The sequence below is a fragment of the Mustela putorius genome, unplaced genomic scaffold (assembly GCF_011764305.1).
Source record: "Mustela putorius furo isolate JIRA1106 unplaced genomic scaffold, ASM1176430v1.1 tig00003845_pilon_pilon_pilon, whole genome shotgun sequence".
In the NCBI taxonomy this organism is placed as follows: Eukaryota; Metazoa; Chordata; class Mammalia; order Carnivora; family Mustelidae; genus Mustela; species Mustela putorius.
Window position 1 is genome coordinate 20998440 of NW_025421998.1, and position 24004 is coordinate 21022443.

Genomic DNA, 24004 nt, shown 5'->3' on the forward strand with positions numbered 1-24004 from the left:
TCATGATCCCAGGGTCCTGGGATCGAGCCCTGCATCAGGCTCCCTGCTCAGTGGGAAGCCTGCTTCTTCTGCTTCTCCCCTACTTGTGTTCCCTCTCTCGCTGTCTCTCTCTCTGTGTCAAATAAATAACATCTTTAAATTAAAAACCTACTTTATAGCATGCAATATATTACTCTATCAAAATTTATTTTTTATTGTGTACAGGTAGACATTTGAGGGTTCTTTTCCCCCCCAATTTTGCAATGTAATAAAGCCATAGTGAACATCTTTGCACACATTTTCATGTGCACAAATGTACTGGGTTTTTATTCCTTGATCATTTACTTATATTAATAGCATTTACTATGCAGCATATATATACATGTGTATTATAATATTGCACTGACATTTTCAACTTTTGACCTTTCACTGGTCATCGGGAATTTTCCTCCTGGAGATGTTCTGAACCGTGGAATAATTTGAGTAATCAAATGTGAGTATGGCATTGGAGAGGAGGATAATATACCTTCAGGAAACTTGGGGTCTGTTTAAGGACTGATCTTGCCCCTTGTCCTGATTCCTTGACATGTAAATGGTCAGTGTCAGCCCGAGTCACTATTCCCCTCATATGGACTGAAAGCCAGCTGCCTGCAGAATTTAGCCACTGAATTTAATGCGAGCTGTTGTTAAAAGCATGCACATTACCACTTATTGCCGTGGGAGGAAAGAAGTCACAAGTGTTTTCTTTTTTTTTCAATTGACTTTAACTTCATTTGATTTATTAGTGGTGGCTAGCTACTGAGCTGTATGACAGGTGCTCTGGGACGTCCAGGGATGGAGAAGTCCTTCAAGAAACTCACAGTTCCCCAAAGAAGAGATGCTTAGGAATCTGTCAGGTTTTGGCATCTGAAGTAGGCTCTTTGTTTTCTCCTTTAGTGACACTCAGGAAATGCTTGTCTCCTGCTGTTGATGCATCATCTCCCAGTACTATGGATCATGCTGAAGAAAATGAAATCCTTGCAGCAAGCCAGAGGTACTATGTGGAAAGGCCTATCTTTAGTCACCCAGTCCTCCAGGAAAGACTGCACAAGAAGGACAAGATTTCGGATTCCATCGGGGATAAGCTGAAACAGGCGTTCACGTATGTTGTGTTTTAACCAACTTCTTTCCATCATTCAGTTATGACAGAAGTAAGGTATCAAGAAAATCTGGTGCGGTGGGGAAAAAAAAATAGCACTTAGGATTTGCAGACTGTCCACATGGTAACTCAAGGATGGGTACTTGATTGAATCCTGGCTTCATTATATATTTCACCCTATTTATTAAGTTCTGATTATACTTGCCTCCATTTAACAGTTTATCTAAACACCCTGCTTTCCTTAACTCCACCACCTTCGAAATACCCATCTCTTCCCTTCGTCTCTCAGGAATGTTCAGCCACTCTGTCTTTTTTTCCACCCTGACTTCTACCCCATTTGGCAGCATCCTGAATTTAAGTCCCAATGCAGGCTGTCAGGGACACTCAGTGTCCTAGGACTCTTCGCTTTGGAGGTGTTCACATAGCCATTCGCAGGCCTGGGAATGGTAATACGTGTGTGCCAACGTGTCTCTTGAGAGCTCCCAGGATCAGGTTGGACTGCTGCCTCTGGACCCTTGGGACCACATGTCCACGGTCTTTGTTCACCTAGCTTCATAGGAACCCTCTGCTCTAGGTGTGATCATCAGGAGAGTTTTAAAATGTATTCACCGGAGTCAAACTGAGTTTTAACCCTAGTCCCAACCACCTGCCAACCATTTGCTTGTGTTTCCTGCTCTATAAAATGGGGATAGTCATGGTACTTACATCATAGAGTTACTGGGGGTTAAAATCTATTAATATATGCAAAGTCCAAGGCATGTGGCAAGCAGTACACAAGTGTAGCTATTATTAGTATCTTAATTTTCTAAACAAGGAGATACATCTAATCTGATTTGTTTCACTCAGATTCATGGCTTTTGCCACAGTTGACTCAGATCTGCTTCCAATATCTTTCTTCAGCTGATGATCAGATACTTTTGTAAAGACATGATATAAAGTACTGTGCATACTGCAAGAATGCATTGTCTTTTGAATAGAACAAATTGCTTCCTTGTCACCCAGAGAACTTGGGGCTATCCTGGTGGTGATGGAACCCATCAGTCCATCTCTTATTCAGTGACGTCTCTGATGACTGACATAGACTGGCAGAGAACTGGCCAGGGCCCAGAACATAGTCTACATATCAAAATTAATTGAACTACATGGGGATTAAATGCAAGGCCTGGGTTCTATTAGCATGATGTTCCACCTAATAAGACAACCAGACACAGAATCCACTACTGGACACCAGTGACAAATGGTGTCTTGTTTGTTTGTTTGTTTGTTTAAGATTTTATTTATTTTTATTTGAGAGAGAGAGGGAGAGAGAATGTGAGAGGGTTGAAGGTTAAAGGGAGAAGCAGACTCCCTATGGAGCTGGGAGCCCATGGCTGGATGCAATCCCGGGACTCTGGGATCACAACCTGAGCCAAAGACAGTAGCTTAACTAACTGAGCCACCCAGGAGCCCCAACAAATGGTGTTTTGAGTTTACCTAATCAAAGACCCTAAAGCATTGAGTACATATCCATAAAGCTCAAGTACTTATATAAATTTCCTTCATTTTATAAGGACAGGGAAGACTAAATGGGCATGCTGGTCAGTGGTTCCACATTCACAAACTTACTAAGTAAGTAAGTAATTCCCCCACTTTGTTTGTACACCAACATAGAAAGCACATTAGGATTTCATCTGCTAAAACAATAACCTCCAGGATATCTCAATTATTTTGAAGCTAAATTTTTCTTATCTTTCATGGTAAATTGTAGAGCATCATTATGGAGCCAGTTCAGGTATTGCCATTTAAAAAAAAAAAAAAAAAAAGGAGGGGTGGTTACAAGCAGAGATCTTCCTGTTTCTGATCTCTGCAGAGTGGAGAGATTGTTCTTAGCACAGATGTGAATTTGTACTTATTGCTCCAGGATACAGGGAAGGGAAAATGCCTTGGTGTGAATTCTATAGAAGTGTTCCTCATTTGATCTCTGGGGGTTTTGTTTTGTTTTGTTTTTGTCCTCCCAGATGTACTCCTAAGAAGATACGAAATATCATTTATATGTTCCTGCCCATAACAAAATGGTTACCAGCATATAAGTTCAAAGAGTATGTGTTGGGTGACTTGGTCTCAGGCATAAGCACGGGGGTCCTTCAGCTTCCTCAAGGTTAGTAGGTCTATATATTTCTTTGTGTTGTTTCCCTTGCCACCATCTCTTCAAGCAGTTGTTGACCTTTTTTCCTGTTTTCTTTCACCATGGTTGCAAATTCATACTTTTTAATCATATCATGCTAGTAACCTTTACCGATCTAAAGGAATGCTTCAGAAACATTTGACCCTTAAAAAGCCCAGAGACAGCAGTAGTAGACTATGATGATATTAGTTTGTAGATCACTATATTTCTAGGAACTGGCTGGGCATGGCCTAACTTCTTGCTAAGTTAATCAGTCACTTAATGAATGTGTTGTCATTGTTAAGTCCATACTCTAATTACAATGGACAAGGATATGTTGAATTCCTCTACATATGTGTGATTTTATGTGTGATATAAGAATTTAAGAAAATGCTCATTCATTTATTCATCTGTTCAAACATGTTTATCAAGCATCTGCCCAGCCCTCCCTATCTTTATGGAATTAACTATCCAGTCAAGCAGAAAGGTATGGAGCAAATAAAAGCACATTTAACTGTATTTAACTATATTTAACTACAAACAATGTCAAACACAATGAAGGAAAATACAGAGTACCAGAAGATAATAATAGGGGAACCGAACTTAAATAGATAAGTCACAGAAACTTCTAAGAGAGATTTGAGCTGAGCCCTGAAGGATGAGCGGGGGCAGGTAAGGAATGAGAGGAGGCACAACTGAGGCAGAGGGCATAGCATGTGTGAAGACTTAGCAGGAAAAGAGTTCGTATTTAAAGACATAGTTTGAAAAATTCACAGAAAAGCAACTTGCCATGCAGATTAGGGGCCGGTGGCCAGCAAGGTGGGCAGTGCTAGGTCTACAGAGCCTTGTTGGCTACTTTTTTGATTCCACTCTGAGTGCACTGAAAGCTATCACCATGCTTTCACTCAGGATTTCTTTCTAAGAGGTCGCCAGGACTGCTGTTGGGAGGTGGGGTGGGGTGGGAGGGCTACCAGAATACAAGCAGGGAGACCAATTAGAGGTGACAGGACTCAGTATAGGGAAAAGGTGATAATGGCTTGAACAGCCTCTAGATCAGTAGGGCAAGAATCTGTTCCGTTCTCCAGTTTCCTAAAAATTAATTACAAAATGATCAATTTGTTTAAAAAAAATCACTTTCCCTCATAATCAATTAACTGCATTTTTAATTTTCCAAGTGACTGATTTACCAGGTCTTTTAAACAAAAGCCTTATACCAGGTTTAGGATGGTTTTTCCCATCCATTTTGGCACCAACACCCCAAGGGCACAGAAGAGGTGGGGACAGAGAGGGGGACACCCAGAGGTTCAGCCTCTGAAATGGGAAACAAGTGAAACCGTCAATGAGTCAAGTGGGACAGAAAAAGCGGCAGGGAGCAACTCCACTGAACCTGTGTAAACTAATACCTCAGCAAAATCCACAGGTGCGTGCCTAATTGGGTTAAAATGCCATTCCACAGATTTTTGTTTGACCTGTTAGCCATCTTCCGTCTTGAACTAAGGTGGTGGTGGCAGAAAGGGAAAGAGTTATAAAGATGCACACTATATTTTATGGTGAAATCAGCCATATTGGCTGTTGGATTGATTAAGGGGGGAATGGGGAAGAAAGGCATGTTGAGACCTGCTTTAAGGTTTCTGGGCTGATGAGTTGGACGTGGGGACACGGAGGGAGGTTGGTCAACAATGACTCTCGGATTTCTGGTTCTCACCTCCAAGGGTTGGAGGTGTCAGTTGCAGACATAATAAAGACTACAGGAGGAATGGCTTTGAAGGCTAAGTTTGAACATGTTAAATTTGAAATTCTTGTGAAATAGACAAATGGAGATCACATGTTTATACTTAAAATATGATGGGCTAAAGAGAGCTGTGGGCTAGAGATGTCAGTGTGGGGATCTTTGACATACAGGGAACATTTAAGACATGGAAGGTGCGAAAGAGAGCCAGGATCAAGCTTTGCCCAACATTAAAGACCAAATAAAGAAGGAGGAACCAGCAGAAGAGACCGAAAAAGAAGCATCTGGAAAGGGGGAAGGATAACCAGGAACCTGTGGTATTACAGAAAGGAGGAAGGAATGATCCAGTAGGTTGAACACTAACAGGTGTAAGTCATCCCACAATCAAATTCATATGAAAAAGGCATTTTTCTGCCCATCACTAGTCAATGAAGATAGATAAATAGGAAAAACAAAATGTAGCAAAGACAGAGATCCAAGAGATAGTAAATTGATTTCTTGTGGTTGGTAAATTATTAGTAAAAAGACTTTTTTAAGCTTTGAATTAATAGGTTTGTGAATTTTAGTTGAATTCTCTCTCTAATTCATTTAAAATCCCTATAAAATGACGGTAATAGAGAAGAAAATGGTGTAAACTAGCAATGACAAAGAAAATGGGAGAGCACACACCGCAGAGTAGGAAAAAAAAATGGCAAGTGATGGATGAGTAACAACTGAATTATCAGAGTGGGGAAAGCGGGTATTTGAGTGTCTGCCTTGTGGAAACGTTGGGAAATTGGCGGCTCCAAGGATTGTCAAAGGTGAGAGTCAGGCAGATGGCTAGAAGCAAGAGGATTGGTTGAAACTCTGTATAATAAGTAGCAAGTACATGGACACCCAAGTCCCCACTGACACCATTCAGTGGATGGCAGTGAAAACAGTGAAAGACGTCAGGAGCAATGAAGTCTGCATGTTGACGTGTGCACTAACTAACAAGGGCTCTTCCTTGCCCTGCACATCTCCAAAGAGCCTGCAAGAACTTACAGCCCAAGGCAAATGACAACCCACCCCCAGAGAAAAAACGCCAAAGTGACAACTGGGGGGTTCCCCAACCAAGATACTGGCTGGTCCCCCAGTTGCCATATAGTAGAGTTTATCAGTAAATAAAGGGGCTGATGCACACGAACCTTCAAGGAAGAAAAAAAACCAAACAGAAAGAAGGACCTCATTGGGCATATAAATAATGGAGAAGGCAAAATAAAATCTGTTTGCTCTGTAATATTCTCAGCAGGTTATGAAAACATATTGAATCCATGAGATAAGAACAGGATGTGATTTTAAAGACTTTATTTACTTGGAGAGAGTGTGTGAGCAGGAGAAAGGGCAGATGCAGAGGAGCCCACTGAGCCACCCAGGTGCCCTGAGATGCAATTTTAAAAGGAGCCTTCAGAGAACAAGAAAAAGCTCATAGAAATTAAAAATATGATAGCTGGAACAAAACACTCCATCATAGGGTTGGAAGCTAGAGGAAATCCGGAAATGGAAGAAATAGGTGAGTACGTGAGCAGTAAGAAAGGTGAGACGGGGACACCAGACGATCAGTCCAGTGGTGTTCTGTTGTGTATCTACTTGCAGTTCTAGAAAGATGGAGTTAAACTAAAGGGAAGAGACTATTAAAGAATATTTTCAGAATTGAAATACATGAGTTTTCAGACTGCAAGAAGCGACAAAGTACCCAGCAGAAGAAATAAAAAAGAGGCACACCATAATAAAATATCAGAATGCCAGGGATAAAGAGAAGATCTCAAAACCTCTTAGGGAAAGAAAAGTCACATAAGTATGATATAACTAAGTGGAAGCTAAGAAAGTAGGAACTCAGTAGCTATTTAACATCTGAAACTGATAAACAGAATAATAATGCCAACACATTATTTAGAGCAGGGTTTCTCAGCCCTGCCCCCTGCTGGGACAGCTCCCATCCTCAGACAGTCAGGATAATAAAAAATGTCTCCTGACATTGCCAGATGTCCCTGGGGCGGGGTTAGGGGGAAAAATCCTCTTGGTTGAGAACTGTTGATTTAGAGATAAATGGTAGAAAAACAGCTGAACAAGTTGGAAGTGAGTGCCTTTGGGGAGCAGAACCTGGGGGTAAAGCAGGAGAGAGCGCACTTTTCTTTGGAGCTTTTTTTAAAGTACTGTTTGGCTTTTTAAACTATGGGCATGAATTGATTCCTTTTAAATAAAAATTTAAAAATAAAAATTTAAAAGAAAACCATGAAAATGACCATATTATTATATATGAACTAGGGATGCTTCCCCACTGTTCTGTGGCTAAAATTTTTTTCTTCACAACATGACAATACATTAAGTGAATTTTCTAGTTGTCCCAGCTGAACCCCCTGAGCTGAGAACAAGGGTGTTTATTGTCTCCACCTTCTGAAAAGGATGCCAGACCATCTGTGCAAAACTATGAGTGAACGACACCAAACCATGTCTTTAGTGCATCACTTCAACCGGATGTATTTGGAGACCAGGGAGATGACAGAAATTTGGAGTGAGAATTTTCTAGAGAGAGGAGAAAGCACTATACATGTCCCCTCCACTTTAAGTCAAGGTAGAAGTGACTCCAAGAGAACCATTCAGAGGGCTAGACACATGTCCTCTGGAGTTTTGGGGAATTGTTGCTGACTAATTCTTGCAAGAAAAAAAATTCACAAATAAAAGGGTGTAAACTGCCCGCCTACACAGGCAGAATGGAAAGCCCTCCAGTGAGCGTGGCCTGAACTTCCGAAGTTTCTCGGGGTAAAGGTGCCAAGCTTTCCCATCAGATAAATGAATGCTCTGGAAGGTAACAAGGCTCGGCTCATGTGAAAGGTACCTGCCCAAGAGGACTGCCTACGGAGGAGAGGAGCATATGTCCGTGGAGGGAACCTGGAAGAGGTGTAGAAACTGGAAACTGGGAGTTCCTTATTGAATAGGGATCCCCAACAAACCCACAAAAACACCCCGTTAGAGAAACAGCCGGCATTTTGCCTTCAACAAAGATTATAGCTACACCAATCGAGTAGGACTTTCTGCCCTTATTTAGGTTGGGAAAGAGTAAAACAGGAAAAAGAAAAAGGCCACCTTTTGGCAAAGAGGAGATGACAGGGAGAATGGTCTCAGCCTGAGTTTAGGATTGGGATGCAAGGGTGGGCAGGTTAAGACCCATCTGTTTAACTTGGCTCTCACCGCTTCCCCTAAAGTACCAAAAGATGAGCACATAGAACCCTCCGCTTTCTAACGATCTCTCCATTTCTGCTGGTTTCCATCCCACAGGGTTAGCCTTTGCAATGCTGGCTGCTGTGCCTCCCGTGTTTGGCCTGTACTCTTCATTTTATCCTGTTATCATGTATTGTTTTTTTGGAACCTCCAGACACGTATCCATAGGTAAAAGCTTAGAGCTGACGTTTTAGTGCCATTCCATCTGGATTTCCAAACTTTGCAGTGTGCCAAAGAGATCGCATGTCTGTTACCAGAATATCCACTTCCTCAATACTTTCGTTACTGGACACCCACTAGGCGCTTTATAAAAATAGACTCCCCCCAGATTTCCAGAATGAATAGCTTTCTTATAATCTTGGCATAACGGGGGAGGGAGAGTGGGGGAGACCATTTTTCTTGTGTAAAAAGAGCAATTGTTGAAATCTGGGAAAGAAGTACTTTAGTTCATAATATGGTTTGCTTGTATCTGGTTTTTCTTTTCTTTTATTAGTGTTACTGCATGTTCCTAGTTACTATGCATGTGTCGCATTTTCATCCTGTTTGAGCCTCTGAATTATACATGACTTTTTCCCGGTGTATTTAGGGTGAGCCTTACATGGACTTCATTACAGCCTTGGTGCCGCATGAGGCTGCCACCAACACGGTGGCTGCCACCAAGACACGGTTTCCGATGTCTGGTGCTAGGTAACACATACCCCCCAAACATTGCAGCTTCAGATGTTTGCTTGGTTACCTCGCACAGTTCCTGTGGGTCAGGATTTGGGAAGCGCTCAACTTGAGCCATTCTTGCTCAGGCTCTGTCAGGTAGTTAAGAGTCAGAGGGGGAGCTGGAGCAGCTACTCTCTCCCCTCCTTTCCCTCCATCCTTCTCTCCACTGGGTCCTAATTGGGCTTGCTCAGCCACAGTACATGCAAGTGTTGCATCTGTCAGATGGAAGCCACCTTCACCTTTTGTCATGTAGTCTCAGAAGCCACGCGGTATCACTTTTGCTGCATTCTTTGGGTGACTAGCATGTCACAAGCCCACCCAGATTCAAGGAGAGAGGAAATCAGACTACCTCGTCATCGGCGGATGTCCAGGTTCTAGAAGAGTCCATGGGATGGAAGGTATTATCGTGGCCATTTTTAGAGAATACAATCTGTACATACACAGCTCACACATAACCCGGGGGCAGAAGGCTGACGGAGAGTGGGGCAATTTTATCAACCTCACCTGTGTCTCCTTGAAAAACGGCAACAACCACGGGAGATTCGCTGGAAATGATTGCCTCAACTAATGCTTCATTATTTCAGGTCCATTTGCTGTGATTAGCCTGATGATTGGCGGTGTGGCAGTCCGATTAGTACCAGATGATATCGTCATCCCAGGAGGAGTAAATGCAACCAACGGCACGGAAGCAAGAGACGCCTTGAGGGTGAAAGTCGCCATGTCTGTGACCTTACTTTCGGGAATCATCCAGGTAATATTCGCAGATGGAGAAGTGAGCTCCCATTTGTCCATTTCATAAATCTCTATTGAGCCTTCATGGCTGGTCTACATGGTGGGCAGGGTCCAGCCGGCAGAGGTCCAGGGCTCAGGGTTCAGCGCACCCAGGAACACCAGTCCCGCTGCACGCCTTCCTGAAGTGCGTATTTATTAGGAGCTAGCAAGCTTCAGCTGGGCCCTTTAGAGATTCCAAAAGCAAGAAAAGTTTAAAGCAGATTTGATTAGTAATGCGAAAAAGGTCTCTCTTACCCACTTGGAAGGAAGAGGAGGTGACATTGACTCAGCTTGCGCCCAGTTCTGAGGAACAGGGAAAGTACAAGTGTGCCCCATGCTCCATGAGGCTCCAAGCGGCCCCCAAACTTCCACTGTTTTCTCTAACCTGTGTTTCACCTGTGACCTGCTTAACTGCTGCAGAGGCAAGACTGTAGTGTTAGAAAGTGGTCTGGAAACAACTTGTGTGTTTTCTGTTGGTTTTTCACCTCCTGCTCTATCACGTGACTTCTTTGTTTCTTTGTCATTTAAAAAAAAAAAGTTTTGCCTAGGCGTCTGTAGGTTCGGATTTGTGGCCATCTATCTCACCGAGCCCCTGGTCCGGGGCTTTACCACCGCGGCAGCTGTGCACGTCTTCACCTCCATGTTGAAGTACCTGTTTGGAGTGAAAACAAAGCGGTACAGTGGGATCTTTTCAGTGGTGTATGTAAGTAAGCTGCTTCCTGACTTCCTGGTACTCATTCTGCCTTCTTACTTTCCTCTCTTCTCTTCTGTACCTTTAAGACTCACTTTTCTAAGAATTAAAATGGAAAAGATCTCATTATTCTAAGACTTTTCTGAGAACCCTACAAGGGGAATTGAACCTTAAAGTCCTGTTTTATTAATAGGCGCTACCTCACAAGGAATTTTGTATCAGACCTTTATTTGGTGACCTCACCTTCACCCAATTAGCTGAAGAGACTGCTTTTTCTTTAGACCAAATTATGTTCTCTTTGGGAACTGACATAATTTAAAGGCATCACAGGAGAACACACCTGTCTCTAAAACTGCTTACTCAAGCAGGCCCCAAAAAATAAAAAAGTAAATCTATAAAAGATTTAACCAACACGATTACCCATTGAATCTAATAAAGTCTATGTCGACCCTTGCACCCGAATCAGAGAAAATATAAATTATTTGCAGGCACATAGGGAACAATGATAAGAACTGATGATGTTAAAACTGATCACAGATTCTAAAAATTCCTTATTTCCTCACACAATGTAGTAGAATTAACAACCGATAACTAAATATAGCTTTAAAACCCCCATACCTGTGGAAAACAAAAAACCTAGTTCTAAATATTCTAAAGAAGAAGTTATGAAATAATTAAAATCAAATGACAGTCAAATGCTTCATATCAAAAGTTCTGAGATGCTGCTAAGGCTAGTGTTGGGCAGAAGAACCGATGGCCTTTGCAGGTGTTTGTGTGCCATTCACCACGCTGGGCACAGTGAGTGAGCAGATACGGCCCTTGCCCTTGTGGACCCCAGGTCCCATGGGAAGGCAGATAGTAAACCATTAATTGGCAAATATGTAATTAATTGCAAACCGTGTTACATGCTATGGAGGAAAGGTACAGGCAGCTGTGGAAGTTGAATAGGGAGACCTTTCGATTAGGGAGCTAAGAAAGTCACTATAAGGAAGTGACATTTACATTGAGTCCTTGATGGTTGAGAATGGGATCAAACTGTAGGAACATGCCCTAAATAACTAAATTCTTTGTTTCCCATAGTAGCTTCCTACACGGAGATGTCTCTCTGTGCCTTGTCACAAAGGAAATAGAACAGATAAGCCCCTGAGTGTGTTCTAGGCATCAACAGGCAAAGGTGTATAGCCTGAGCTCAGTGTAGCCCACTGTCTAGGGGCCACATGAGTACTGACCACATTTGGAGTGCTGAGGCTGCAACCCTAAGATAAAAGTAGAAGACTTTCTTTTCTTTTTCTTTTTTTTTTTTTAAGATTTTATTTGTATTTGTGATAGGGAGAGAACACACACAAGTGCGTGAGAATATGAGCAGTGGGGAGGGGCGGGGGGGGGGAGAAGAGACTCCCTGCTGAGCAGGGAGCCTGATTTGGGACTCACTCCCAGGACCCTGAGATCATGACCTGAGCTGAAGGCAGACACTTGACTGATTGAGCCACCCAGACGCCCTGGAGACTTTCTTTTCTAACTCTCCTGGGCTTCACCCAGACTTCAGCACGCTCTTGCCTTTGAAGTAGAGCTGTTCGCTTTTTCACCTGCTACCCATGACTTCTTTCTCCCTCTTTCACCCCCAAAAAGCTTTTCTGTATATTTATCTTTGCATTATTTTGCTGATATCAACTCCAAATCGTTCCTCATGCTTGGGACTCAGCTTAAGGGGTACTTTTCTGAATATGATAAAACTACATTGAGCCATTACCAGATCTCAGAACATTGTAATATAAGATTGTTGGATAACAGTTACAACTACAGGGGCACCTGGGTGGCTCCGTCAGTTAAGTGTCTGACTCTTTCTTGATTTCAGGTCAGGTCATGGTCTCAGTATCATGAGATCGAACCCAGCACAGAATCTGCTTGGGATTCTCTGTCTCCCTCTCCCCCACCCCTCCTCGCTCATTGGTGCTCTCTCTCTAAAAAAAGAAAAAGAAAAAAGAATTAAAACTATAAAGTTGTATGACTGGGTAAAAATGCCTCCTAATCGGTGGGAGAGAGAGATTTCAGTCTGGGAACTTTTCACTAGAAATACAAGGTGATGGGATGGCCGGGGTGGATTAGCACACTAGTGTGTCTGTCTGTCCAGGGGCTATTGCTTGATGTAACCTCCAATGTTCACTGTGTTACAGAGTACAGTTGCTGTGTTGCAGAATGTTAAAAACCTCAACGTGTGTTCTCTAGGCGTCGGGCTGATGGTTTTTGGTTTGCTGTTGGGTGGCAAGGAGTTTAATGAGAGATTTAAAGAGAAATTGCCGGCACCCATTCCTTTAGAGTTCTTTGCGGTAAGTCAAGTCAACTTTTGCCACAAACACCTGGCTATCTTGGTGAGGGATTTGGACAGGGCAGGAACAGGGAGTGCTACGTTTTTTCTCCCAGTTCTGTCAAGAGAAGGTTAGAATGTGTCAAGGGAAACCTTCACAAATACGCTAAAAGAAAAATGTGGACAGAGATGGTTTTTAAAATCCAGGCAAAGGCCATCCATAAAAATTGTAATAGGAATTATCTTTGAGATTATGGGAGACTATTCTTCCTCAAAATTTTTATTGTCTAATTATTTTATAATGAGCACCTACAACATTAATAACCTAAAAAAATGAGGCTATTTCCATTTTTAAAAGATCAAGAGACACGTTCCCAGACTTTCTTGGTTGGTTCCTGGCTCTTCAAAGCCAAAAGAAATACCTAACAGTATTAAGTAGTTAATGCATTAAGTAGTTAATACATAGTAACATCTCGCAACTTAGGAACTATTGTAAAAATAATGCACATGGCATGAACTACTGTATATTCTATTATGTTCTTAAATGACCACAATGGTTTATTACTAATGTTACCTTATCATTGGTTTCCTGCAGCTGCCACTACTGTAAGGACTGGTTCGCTGCCCTGGCCAGCCCTCCTCCCCTGGATGACCCACTCAGAAAGTTCAATAGCAGTAGTTCTTCAAGATGAAGGAACTTGCTTCTCCTTCTGTTATTTTTCCGTCACATGTCAGTAAGGGCTATACTTACACGTCAACTAAATCTGACCATCCAGGGAGGCTCATGCACAGAGGCAATCTGTGACCCTGAGTGTAGCTGAGGTGGGAGACCACTGTGGGGCTAGCCAAGGCCTTGAACCACAGCTGGTGGGGACAGCGGGTCAGTGGAAGGATTGACATGCCGTTGGTACATCCCCCTCACAATACACCCTCCAGCGTCCCTTGTTCCTGCCATCTTAGAGAGGCAGAGGCAACTTTTGGAAGGTTTTATGGCTCTTTCTCTTTGCAGTCAGCCGGCCAGACACCTCAGCAGGGAACAGAACAAAATTAAGAGGAAAGAACGCCAGGCACAAGGCAGCTGTAGAGACCATTCTAATTTTGTGGGGGAAGGGCCATCAGGAGCAGTTAGAAATGCTAGAGGCTAACTATAATTCTGTTCTTTAAAACTGTAAGTTGAAAGTGAGAATAGATAATGGTAGTGGCAGTTGACTTTTCATCTATGAAGGCACATTCAGATTTGTGTCTGTTCTAGGTGGTGATGGGGACTGGCATTTCAGCTGGGTTTAACCTGAAAGAATCGTACAACGTGGATGTCGTTGGGACACTTCCTCTGGGGTAGGAAAACCATTTTAAGTTAACAGTGTGACTTGAATAATCAGTAGATTTACTATTGTTTCTAACTCCTGCTTTAGTATTCTTAAAATCTCTTTTTCTTTTCCCTACATATCAAATAGCTGAGGCTTTGAGTTTTGGGGGGTTTTAGTGTTATTGTTTTTTTTAAAGATTTTATTTATTTATTTATTTGACAGAGAGAGATCACAAGTAGGCAGGCAGAGAGCGGGGGAGGAATTTTTTTAATTGTAAAAAAAATTTACCATTTTAATCATTTTGAAGTATAGAGTTCAGTCTGTTAAGTATATTTGCATTTTTGTGAAATGGGTCCTGAGAACTTTGTCATCTTGCAGATCTGAAACTCTATACCCATTAAACAAGAATTCTCCATTCTCCTTCTGCTCACCCTCCCAGCCCCTGGCAACCACCATTATTTTTCTCTGTATAAATTTAAGTACTCATGGTACCTTGTATAAGTGGAATTCTGTCTGCCTTTTTGCGACTGGCTTATTTCATTCAACATAATATCCTTAAACTTCATCTGTGCTATAGCAAGTGACAGAATGTGCTTCTTTTCCCAAGTTGAATGAAATGTCACCAATGTCTGTACACCACGTTTTGTGTATCCATTCACCCAACCATGGACCTCTGGGGTGTTTCTACCTCTTAGCTGTTGTAAATATTACTACTGTGAACATGGGTGTGCAAATACATCCTCAGGACCCTGCCTGCATTCTTTTGGATATATACCCAGAAGTGGGATTGCTGGATCATAGGCTAGTTCGATTTTTAACACTTTGAGGAACTTCCATACTTTCTTCCAGAGTGGTTACACCGTTTTACAGTCCCACAAATAGTGGTATGTAGTGTTTTCTTTTGTTTCCTGTTGCTTAGCACTTGCTGGTTTTTAAAATCTCTCTTCAGATGGCATAGGAATTAAGGGCCAAAATACCTAGATCTAGCCTGAGGCTTATTATCTGTGTGACCTCAGGCAAGGCACTTACCCCTTAAAGCCTCAGTCTCCTCCGCCATCAGGTTAGCACAGCAATCACTCCTGTCTGGGGGCAGCTTCGAAGTTACAGCTGGGAGTGATCACCTGGAAGTGTTTAAGACTTGCCAGTTGGACGTTCTGTGGCGTGTTATTTCAACAGATTTTCTAGTTTCAAGTCCTCTTTTCTTTATTGATCTCCTTTTCTCTAACTCTACCTTTAAAATGTTTTACTATTCTCTCTATGATTGAGGAAGCTAGAATAACTATGAGCCTCTCATAGCCACCTCATTCTGTTCTTCTCTGACATGCTCTGGCTATCTCTGTATCTCTCTGTGTGTCTCTGTCTTTCTGTCTCTTGTACTGTCTCTTCGTCTTGCCACCCTCTTTTCTCTCTCCAGATGAGCAAAATCAGATATTTGCCCAGATGCTGGGCATGGATGAACCTGACCTATGGCATCAAGCCTTGGCCCTAAGATTTTCCTGGGAAACATAGGGCCAGGTGTTCCTCTTAAAGCCAGAGGTCACCCCCCACCCCAGAGCAGGTGTTGAAGGAAGAAACATGCACTCCACTTCAGAACAAGGGATCCTTGTCATGAACGTGTTACTTATGATTCCATGTAAAAGTGTAACCCAGTAGTAACACTTGCTTTTCAATTTGGACTTATACTTTTATACCCGCCATCTCCATTGGTGCTCACAATAACACTCTTGACGTATATGCTATCTCCATTTTACACAATAAGGAGTTTCTTTTATGTAAGCATATGTTTATTGAATGCCTATTATGTGCCGGGAGCGTGGCAGTTAAAAACGAAGGCAGCCATGCAAACAAAAAATGTCTGCCCTCAGAGGAGTAGGGGGTTGGGAGGGGGAGAGGGGACAGGGGAGAATGAACAATGAAAAGTGCTGTGAAGAAGAGGGAAGCCAGCAAGGGATAGGGTCAGGCTGGGTTGCTGTGTGAGGTAGGCTATCAGAGAAGGTGACATTTGAGAGATGGGGATGCAGCTTAGTGGCTCACCGGTGAGTCCCAGCCTGGACCCAGAATACAGTCTTCCGACGCTCAGTTGCTTGCTGTTTCCATTACCTCACACCTGGGTCTCTAACAATTAGTCATGTGCTAAACAAGCATTAGTCTTTGACTAGATCCAAAAGACAGTTATATTCAGTAATCACAAATAATTGGATTAAATGTGAATCCTTAGACTTAGATTTCTCCTTTTAAAACTTCACATACAGGGGCGCCTGGGTGGCTCAGTGGGTTAAGCCTCTGCCTTCGGCTCAGGTCATGATCTCAGGTTCCTGGGATCGAGCCCCGCATCGGGCTCTCTGCTCAGCAGGGAGCCTGCTTCCCCCTCTCTCTCTGCCTGCCTCTCTGCCTACTTGTGATCTCTATCTCTCTCTGTCAAATAAATAAATAAAATATTAAAAAAAAAAACTTCACATACAGTTCACCACAGTTTCTACCCAGTACCTTCCTTTCCCTATTGCACTGTACCCAAATATGTTGCTTTTCCTCCATGTGTGAGAGCCATCCTTTAAAAAACAAAAAAAAAAAAAAAAAATTGTACCTTTCTGTAACCTGGCTCCCCTTTCTGGAACTTTGCCCAAAACCAAGCAGGAAACATGTAACGCTTACCTAACCACCCATCTACAAATAATCATACCATTTCCGTTATCCCTGAGTCTTACAGCCAAAGGACAGGTAATTCCAAAACAGCGACTTACAAGAACATCCATTTATTTGCTCACAATCCACAGTCCAGGTAGGAAGCTGAGTGGTCTCTTGCTGTCACTTGGGGCCTCTCAGGCCACTGCTGATGTCTGAGAGTGTTGCTGGTGGGCTTCACTCCCATGTCTGATACGTCGGGTGGAGGGCTGGCTGGCATCTTCTCCCCCGACATGGTGACCCTGACAGGAGAGCCAGACTCTTATGTAGTGACTCAGGGAAACAAGACAGAAAAGCAGAAGGTGCAAGGTGGCTAAAAGCATTCATACAGCCTCACTCGCCCACATTCAGTTGGCTAAAGCAAATCTCAAGACCAGCCCAGATTCACCAGAGGGGAATCAGATCTCCCCGAGATGCAGGAGGAGCCGCCCATACATGCATGGGAGGAACTTTGGCGGCCATATTTGAATGCAAACTACCACACTCATCTGTATACACACAAATAACACACACAGGACTGTGTCCAGAAAGTGGCAGTTGACTCTTAAAGATGCCAGTCATGGCAGTACATCCTCTTTCTTGGTTTACTTTCCTTATCTCATTCCAGTATATACTCTTTTCTCCTGTTCTTCTGCGGTCCCAAATCTGCTGCTCGGGCTTCCTTCCCAGCTAAACTTCTGCGACAAAGTACAAGGGAAAGACAATAAGTTTTGCAGGCAGACCTCCTGGGCTGGATTCCTTGCTCCTTCTCAAGAAAATAACTTAACATCTGCAAGTATCCATTTTTTCACCTATAAATTAAGATAACAATGGCACCTAGCAAAGAGGATTGCTGTGAGGACAGATGGGATGACATATGGCAAGCATACAGCACGAGACGTAGGCTTAACTTAATATAGGTTCTTTTTTTTCCCCTTCTCCCCCTATCTTTCTCTAACTCCAGAACTCAAAACACCCCCTGTGTCACTGTGACATGACACAGTTGGAGAAACAGGCCCAGGGAGGCAGTTTCCTCATCCTTTCTGTTGTACTGGTGCCCATTTGTACCTGAACCATTGTCCCTTGGACAGGTTGCTTAGTCTCACGATCCCTTGTCTTCCTCCTCTGTAAACTGGGGAACATGGTGGCACATAGCTCACAGGGCTGTCAGAGATAAATAAGCACAGAACCTAGCACAGGGGAAGTACCTAATAAATGGTTATTATTGTAAAAAAAGAATAATATGGTATGTAAATTGATTGACGTTTATGTAGCCCAATGCCTTGAATTGAATCAAGTGCCCTTGAAAACCCATAGTGCCCCTTTCCCCATACCATTCTAGGGGAATCTCTATTCTGTTCCTTTAGGGCAAGGGTCCCAAACTATGAGAATGGACCACAAAAACTGGGTTCCCCGTTGGTCCCTCCAGATTTCCAGAACTACCAGGTGAGACCCAAAGAGTATCATCTTCTATTGTTCCTTTCCCATGTTAGAAATTCACCTAAAGGGACCCTGGGAAGCAGAGTCTATACTTGAAATAACACAGGGGAGCAGTCTGGATAGCAGTTCTCCTCTAAGACAGCCCTTGCTGAACACCCTTCCTGCCCTCAGACTTTGGTTCAGATGTCTTGTGCCATCCGAGCCCTTCGCTGACCCTCTCTTCTTCCTGTTCTCTGTCTTACTTACACCTGCTATACAGGGTGTCAGGAGGTGTGGGGTTACTCCTTTTCTAAATAAAACAGCATCTGATGTCTGCTGATAACCCACTCAGGTAGGAAGCCAGTACTCCAGGCTTGGGACCTAAAAAGAATCCCCATGTGTCAAAGAGGGTGTTCCTTTTTGCCAAACCAGAGCAAACAAGTATCGAAGTGTTGATTGCCTCATTTGCAGGTGATGCTGTTCTGAAATGCCCCCCGCTAGCTGCATGTTCTCTTCCCAGTGGTCACAATGCTTGGCTTAAAGTTAGCTTGACCTTTCAGGCTACTGCCTCCTGCCAACCCGGACACCAGCCTCTTCCACCTCGTGTACGTGGATGCCATTGCCATAGCCATTGTTGGCTTTTCGGTGACCATCTCAATGGCCAAGACCTTGGCAAATAAACATGGCTACCAGGTTGATGGCAATCAGGTAAAAAATCATTCATTCCCTGCAGGTGTTTCATTATGGTATAATCACAGAAGGCAAACCGATTTGAATTTCTCTGTCTTGTTAGAAGAACTTCTAGTTTGATGTTGGAGGTATTAGAAACATGTATTTCTTAAACACTATAGTTTTTTCATTATTTATGTGCATTAGATCATCAGAGCACTGAGGTACTGTCCTACCTCCTATCACAGGTAGGGGTCCTGCTAGGAAGAGGTAGTCTTTGATGGGAGGCTTTCAGTTTGCCATACACCAACAGATGTTATCCCTATTTTTTTGAAAGCTCACAGCCTGAGAAGCAAATGTTTTTCTAGAACTATTTCTGGGAAGACTTTCTTGGTTCATTAAACTTGGATATGTGATTTGTCACTCAAACTCCACATTATGTTTTCTGCCACCTCTTTTTAAAAAAATTTTTTTAGAAGGATGGGAGAAGGAGCAAAGGGAGAGGAAGAGAGAGAATCTTAAGCAGGCTCCACACCCAGCACAGAGCCCAACGTGGGGCTCGATCTCATGACCCTGAGATCATGACCTGAGCCAAAATCAAGAGTTGGCCACATAACTGACTGAGGCCCCCACATAGCCTGCTACCTCCTTTTATAATCTATCTATAGAGAAGATATTTAATCTGAATACCATGCGCCATAATTTTGGCATGACAATCCTTTAACACACTGTGTATTTCTAAGAGAAGACGAAATGCTCCACATTCCCACCAGACACAGTGATCCAACTAGGACAGTCAGAGATAGCCATGAGAGCAGGGCTCACCCATAGGTCCCAAGAGGACACTGGCCTGTGCTCCTTGAAGAAGAACAGTCCAAGCATGTAGAAGATGCCAACAGTTCTGTACACCAATAACTCTCTTGTAACAAAAATAGTTTGTCCCTTTTTGCTACAGATTTCTTTTTACTAAAAAAAACTATTAATTGTGTAAGAGAGTGTGTTTGGAAAAGTGGGGGAGTAGGTAGTGAGTGCAGCTTTGGCCTCTGACAGAATAAAAGCTCCAAGTCTTTTTCATGCTAATAAAAAACCTCTTGTCTCTGGAAAGAGAATGAAGAGACAGCTACTACAGAGCATGTGTCTTAAATGAACCATCATGCCTGTTTTTTCCTGAAGAGTGACTGACCTCTCATGTGCTTTATTTCAACATGGAAAAGGAGCTCATTGCCCTGGGACTGTGCAATTCCATTGGCTCACTCTTCCAGACTTTCTCCATTTCATGCTCCTTGTCTCGAAGCCTTGTTCAGGAGGGAACTGGAGGGAAGACACAGGTGTGTATACAACTGGCCTCTGAGGACTGGTAGTTTGGAGTGCTAAGTTTTAATCCCTTGATTCTATTCGGAACCCAAACAAAGCCACTGTGTCTGAAGCCTGGTGTTCCGGTGAGCTGTGTAGTGAATCAGAGAAAGGCATGAATGGTTGAAGTGAGTCACAGGTACTGAATCTGTAGGGAAGAGGTATATTCTCCAGTTAAAATGAGAATTACACAACACTGCCTGCTACTGGTGAATCTCAGAGTTCAGAAAGGGATGTTGCCGTGAGAGCCTGAGGCTGGATATGGATGGTCAGGATGCCAGCACCGTCCAGTAGAACCTTCTGCAGTCTTGGAAATGTTCACTATTTTGCATCAGCTGATATTCCAGCCACTAGACAGATGTGGCCTTTGAGTACTGGAAATGTGGGAAATGCAGCCAAGACCTGAATTTTGTGTCGTATTTAATTATGATTTTGAAAATGTAATAGCTAGATGTAGTGAAAAGAAGGGCCATATATACCCCAATGTTCATAGCAGCAATGTCCACAATTGCTAAACTGTGGAAAGAGCCAAGATGCCCTTCAACGGACGAATGGATAAAGAAGATATGGTCCATATACACTATGGAGTATTATGCCTCCATCAGAAAGGATGAATACCCAACTTTTATATATCAACATGAGTGGGACTGGAAGAGATTACGCCAAATGAAATAAGTCAAGCAGAGAGTCAGTTGTCACACGGTTTCACTTACTTGTAGAGCATAAGGAACAATAGGGAGGACATTAGGAGAAGGAAAGGAAAAGTAAATTGGGGTACATTGGAGGGGGAGATGAACCATGGGAGACTGTGAACTCTGAGAAACAAACCAAAGGTTTCGGAGGGGAGAAGGGTAGGGGGTTAGGTGAGCCCAGTGGTGGGTATTAAGGAGGGCACGTATTACATGGAGCACTGGGTGTGGTGCATAAACAATGAATGCTGGAACACCGAAAAAAATAAAATAAAAATTTTTTTAAATGTAATTTTTTTGGTGTTCCAGCATTCACGTGACTACTGGCTACCACATTGGACAGCAGAGTCTCCTTTGACTCTTCTGGTCCTTGTGGGTCTTGGGTCATCATCGCCTTTCTCTCACCCCAGGCAAGGGCATTTCTGTCAGAGTTTTTAATCATTTCAGCCTCTATATAAAAGCTGTAAGAGAAAACAAAACTTGAGAAAGAGGTGTGGGAAGGAGTTAAAGGTTTATATAGTGGCTTTGATGAGTTGCCTGAATCCGTATTTTCTTGATCTTCCCGCAGTGATTATCAAAAAACTAAAAGTCCCTTCCGTGTGTCTTCTCTCATTCAGCTTGCAGGTTGTTTGGCCTCACTAATGATTCTGCTGGTCATATTAGCCACCGGATTCCTCTTTGAATCATTACCCCAGGTGCATAGTTGCGACTTGGTGTGAAGTGTTTCCATGTGTAGAGATTGTGCTATTTCGTTTGTTTATATTTTTGTGGCCATCTCATGGGTTTTTACTGTAACCCTAGCACAGTGGTATGAGAAAGGGCCAAGGCTGGGACCAAGATCCCACTCCACAATCTACAGCCCTGCCCCACAGTCTGGTACCTTGGGAAAGCCGTCTCGACATCTCTGGGTCTGAGCTTCCTTATCTGCAAAGTGGGGGTTTGGACTGACTCATCTCCAAGGTCCCTTCTCTCTTTGATCTTCCATGACCTTGTACTTCCATTAAAAATCTGAGATGACCTTTACTCTGAAGACAAGTGTTTGCCAATCTGTTTAATATAGCAGAGATGAGGGACGATACAGAGTGGAGAAAATCATAGTGTAAGAAGACCACAGGTGAGATAATTCCTCGAGTACCAAGCTTAGTTCTGAACCTTTTAACCACCATGCAGGTTTGCTAGTAGGCTATAAGCCTGGTTTTCCAAGGCCCATTTTAGCTAACCAAATCCTGGAGATCCAGGTGTTCATGGCTCCAAAGTAGCATCACTGCTGCGTGCAAGACCTGCACAGGGCGTGGGGCAGGCAGTGGGAGGACAGTGAGGAACCAGCAAAGGGGGCTCTGCTGCCACGAGAGGAGATGCATGTGTGATGTGCTCTGTTTCAGGCTGTGCTGTCAGCCATTGTGATCGTCAACCTGAAAGGAATGTTTATGCAATTCGCAGATCTCCCGTTTTTCTGGAGAACGAGCAAAATAGAACTGGTAAGTAACAAATATGTCATTGAGACACGTGGATGAGTGCTGTAAAAACGTAAGAAAGAGAAGTTAGTATAGTCATTTGTTATATGTGGTATGTAGTCTGGCAAGGTTAAGGGTGTGTGTGTGTGTGAGAGAGAGAGAGAGAGAGAGAAAGACTGACTCTTAGGAAATTCCCCCCCCTTAGGAAATTTTTAACGTGATTCTACATAAAGCTTTCTGTCTTTCATGTAGACCATCTGGCTTACCACTTTTGTTTCCTCCTTGTTCCTGGGATTGGACTATGGTTTGATTACAGCTGTGATCATAGCTCTGCTGACTGTGATTTACAGAACACAGAGGTGAGTGTACAACTGGGATGGATGTCATTCTCCTGCCTAGAATTGCAGTGTTGACTTTAAATATATTCTATTTGTTGACAGATGCCATAAGACCAGGAGCATCTTGTCTGTGAAGGGGATATTCCTAGAGTCCAATCCCTGACATATAGGGTGTATTCTGTGAAAGCTTTTTGAAGGAATTCACCCAGAAAAACAGCTCACAGTCATACCATATATTCTAACACACAAAGCCCTGGTGCATACCTGTTAAGAAGCACCAGGGCATTATAGCAAGTCCATGGAATGTGAGATCAAAGACCTTGAGCCATATTCTGGCTTTGCCCATCCCTCTGACATTGAGCAACTCACTCCACTGGGTCTCAGTTTCTTATCCACACAGCAGCAGGAATAAGCCTCATGTGTAGGATATAATAAGGGAATACAAGGTGCTTAAGTATTAGTATATGTCATTATTACAGAATCCAGTTTGAGCCACATTATCCTATAAAAAGAGGAGGGCTCTCGAAAATTAATGTTTAAAATCTATTCAAACCAAACTTAAGAAAACTTTCTTCTAAGCTAATGAGATTTGTTTTGTTTTGTTTTGTTTTTCCCATACCTTCAGTTGATTACCACCCCTAGGAGTCAGAGCCTCTTATTAGAAACCAAAAGAAAGATCTCTTCCCCTGCTTTAGAATGAGAGTAGGAAGACAATTCTATTGAGTGGATGAGAATTGGAGTTACACATTCCCTGGCATGGCTTGAACTCTGCACCATTCACTTCTGCTCCCATCTTTAAATGCCCAGGTCTTTTGTTCTAACCAGATTGTGTGTGTTAGGTGTGTGTGTATGTGTGATGAGTGTGTGGATGTGTGTGTTGTGTGTGTCTGGGGCAGGCTGTGGAGGCAGGCCAGGAAAGGCCCTGGGAATGTGATCCATGTGAAGCTCTCTGCAAAGAATATTCCTGAGCTCACTAGCAAGTCCATACATGGCATGTAAACTTTGCAACTTCCTGTTTAAATCACATATGGGGCCTGGAGGCAATGGCATTTTTATACACTGTCCCTCTGTCTTTAGTCCCAGCTACAAAGTCCTTGGACAGCTTCCTGACACTGATGTGTATATCGATATCGACGCATATGAAGAGGTAGGACTTTTTTCTCATTTTAAATGGTAGTAAGCCAGATAAATAAAATCTTTTAAAAAATTAAAAATAAATATTTGTAAGCATGTCATGGGATCGGCTGACTATCATTTTTACGATGGACAAAAAGTGGGGCTGAAAAGGAGGGGTGTTCCATTTAGAATGAAAAGCTTGAACTCGAACTTACTGTCTGGATTCAGTTTTAGAGTTTATACTCTACATTAATTACTCAACTTCCTAATATTTACTTTCCCTCTTTCTTT

The 24004-nt window shown here is 42.9% G+C and overlaps 1 protein-coding gene across 4 annotated transcripts in view; it reads left to right on the top strand.

Annotated features, from left to right (window-relative positions):
- Window positions 1-24004, top strand: part of SLC26A5 (solute carrier family 26 member 5) — a 53848-nt gene that overhangs the window by 24245 nt on the left and 5599 nt on the right. For 3 of the 4 annotated variants that reach the window (XR_006609600.1, XM_045089694.1, XM_045089695.1), the window contains 12 exons: window positions 916-1120; window positions 3115-3254; window positions 9525-9691; window positions 10250-10414; window positions 12577-12729; window positions 13960-14042; window positions 18655-18802; window positions 19978-20091; window positions 21423-21500; window positions 22188-22283; window positions 22512-22618; window positions 23675-23744. Coding sequence is in view for 3 of the 4 variants with exons in the window: in XM_045089694.1 (XP_044945629.1) it covers window positions 969-1120; window positions 3115-3254; window positions 9525-9691; window positions 10250-10414; window positions 12577-12729; window positions 13960-14042; window positions 18655-18802; window positions 19978-20091; window positions 21423-21500; window positions 22188-22283; window positions 22512-22618; window positions 23675-23744 (1473 nt within the window). In the remaining variant the exon portion in view is untranslated. Of the gene's footprint in view, window positions 1-915; window positions 1121-3114; window positions 3255-8286; window positions 8398-9524; window positions 9692-10249; window positions 10415-12576; window positions 12730-13959; window positions 14043-18654; window positions 18803-19977; window positions 20092-21422; window positions 21501-22187; window positions 22284-22511; window positions 22619-23674; window positions 23745-24004 lie in introns of all 4 variants that reach the window. The other variant, XM_045089696.1, reaches the window with a different exon arrangement.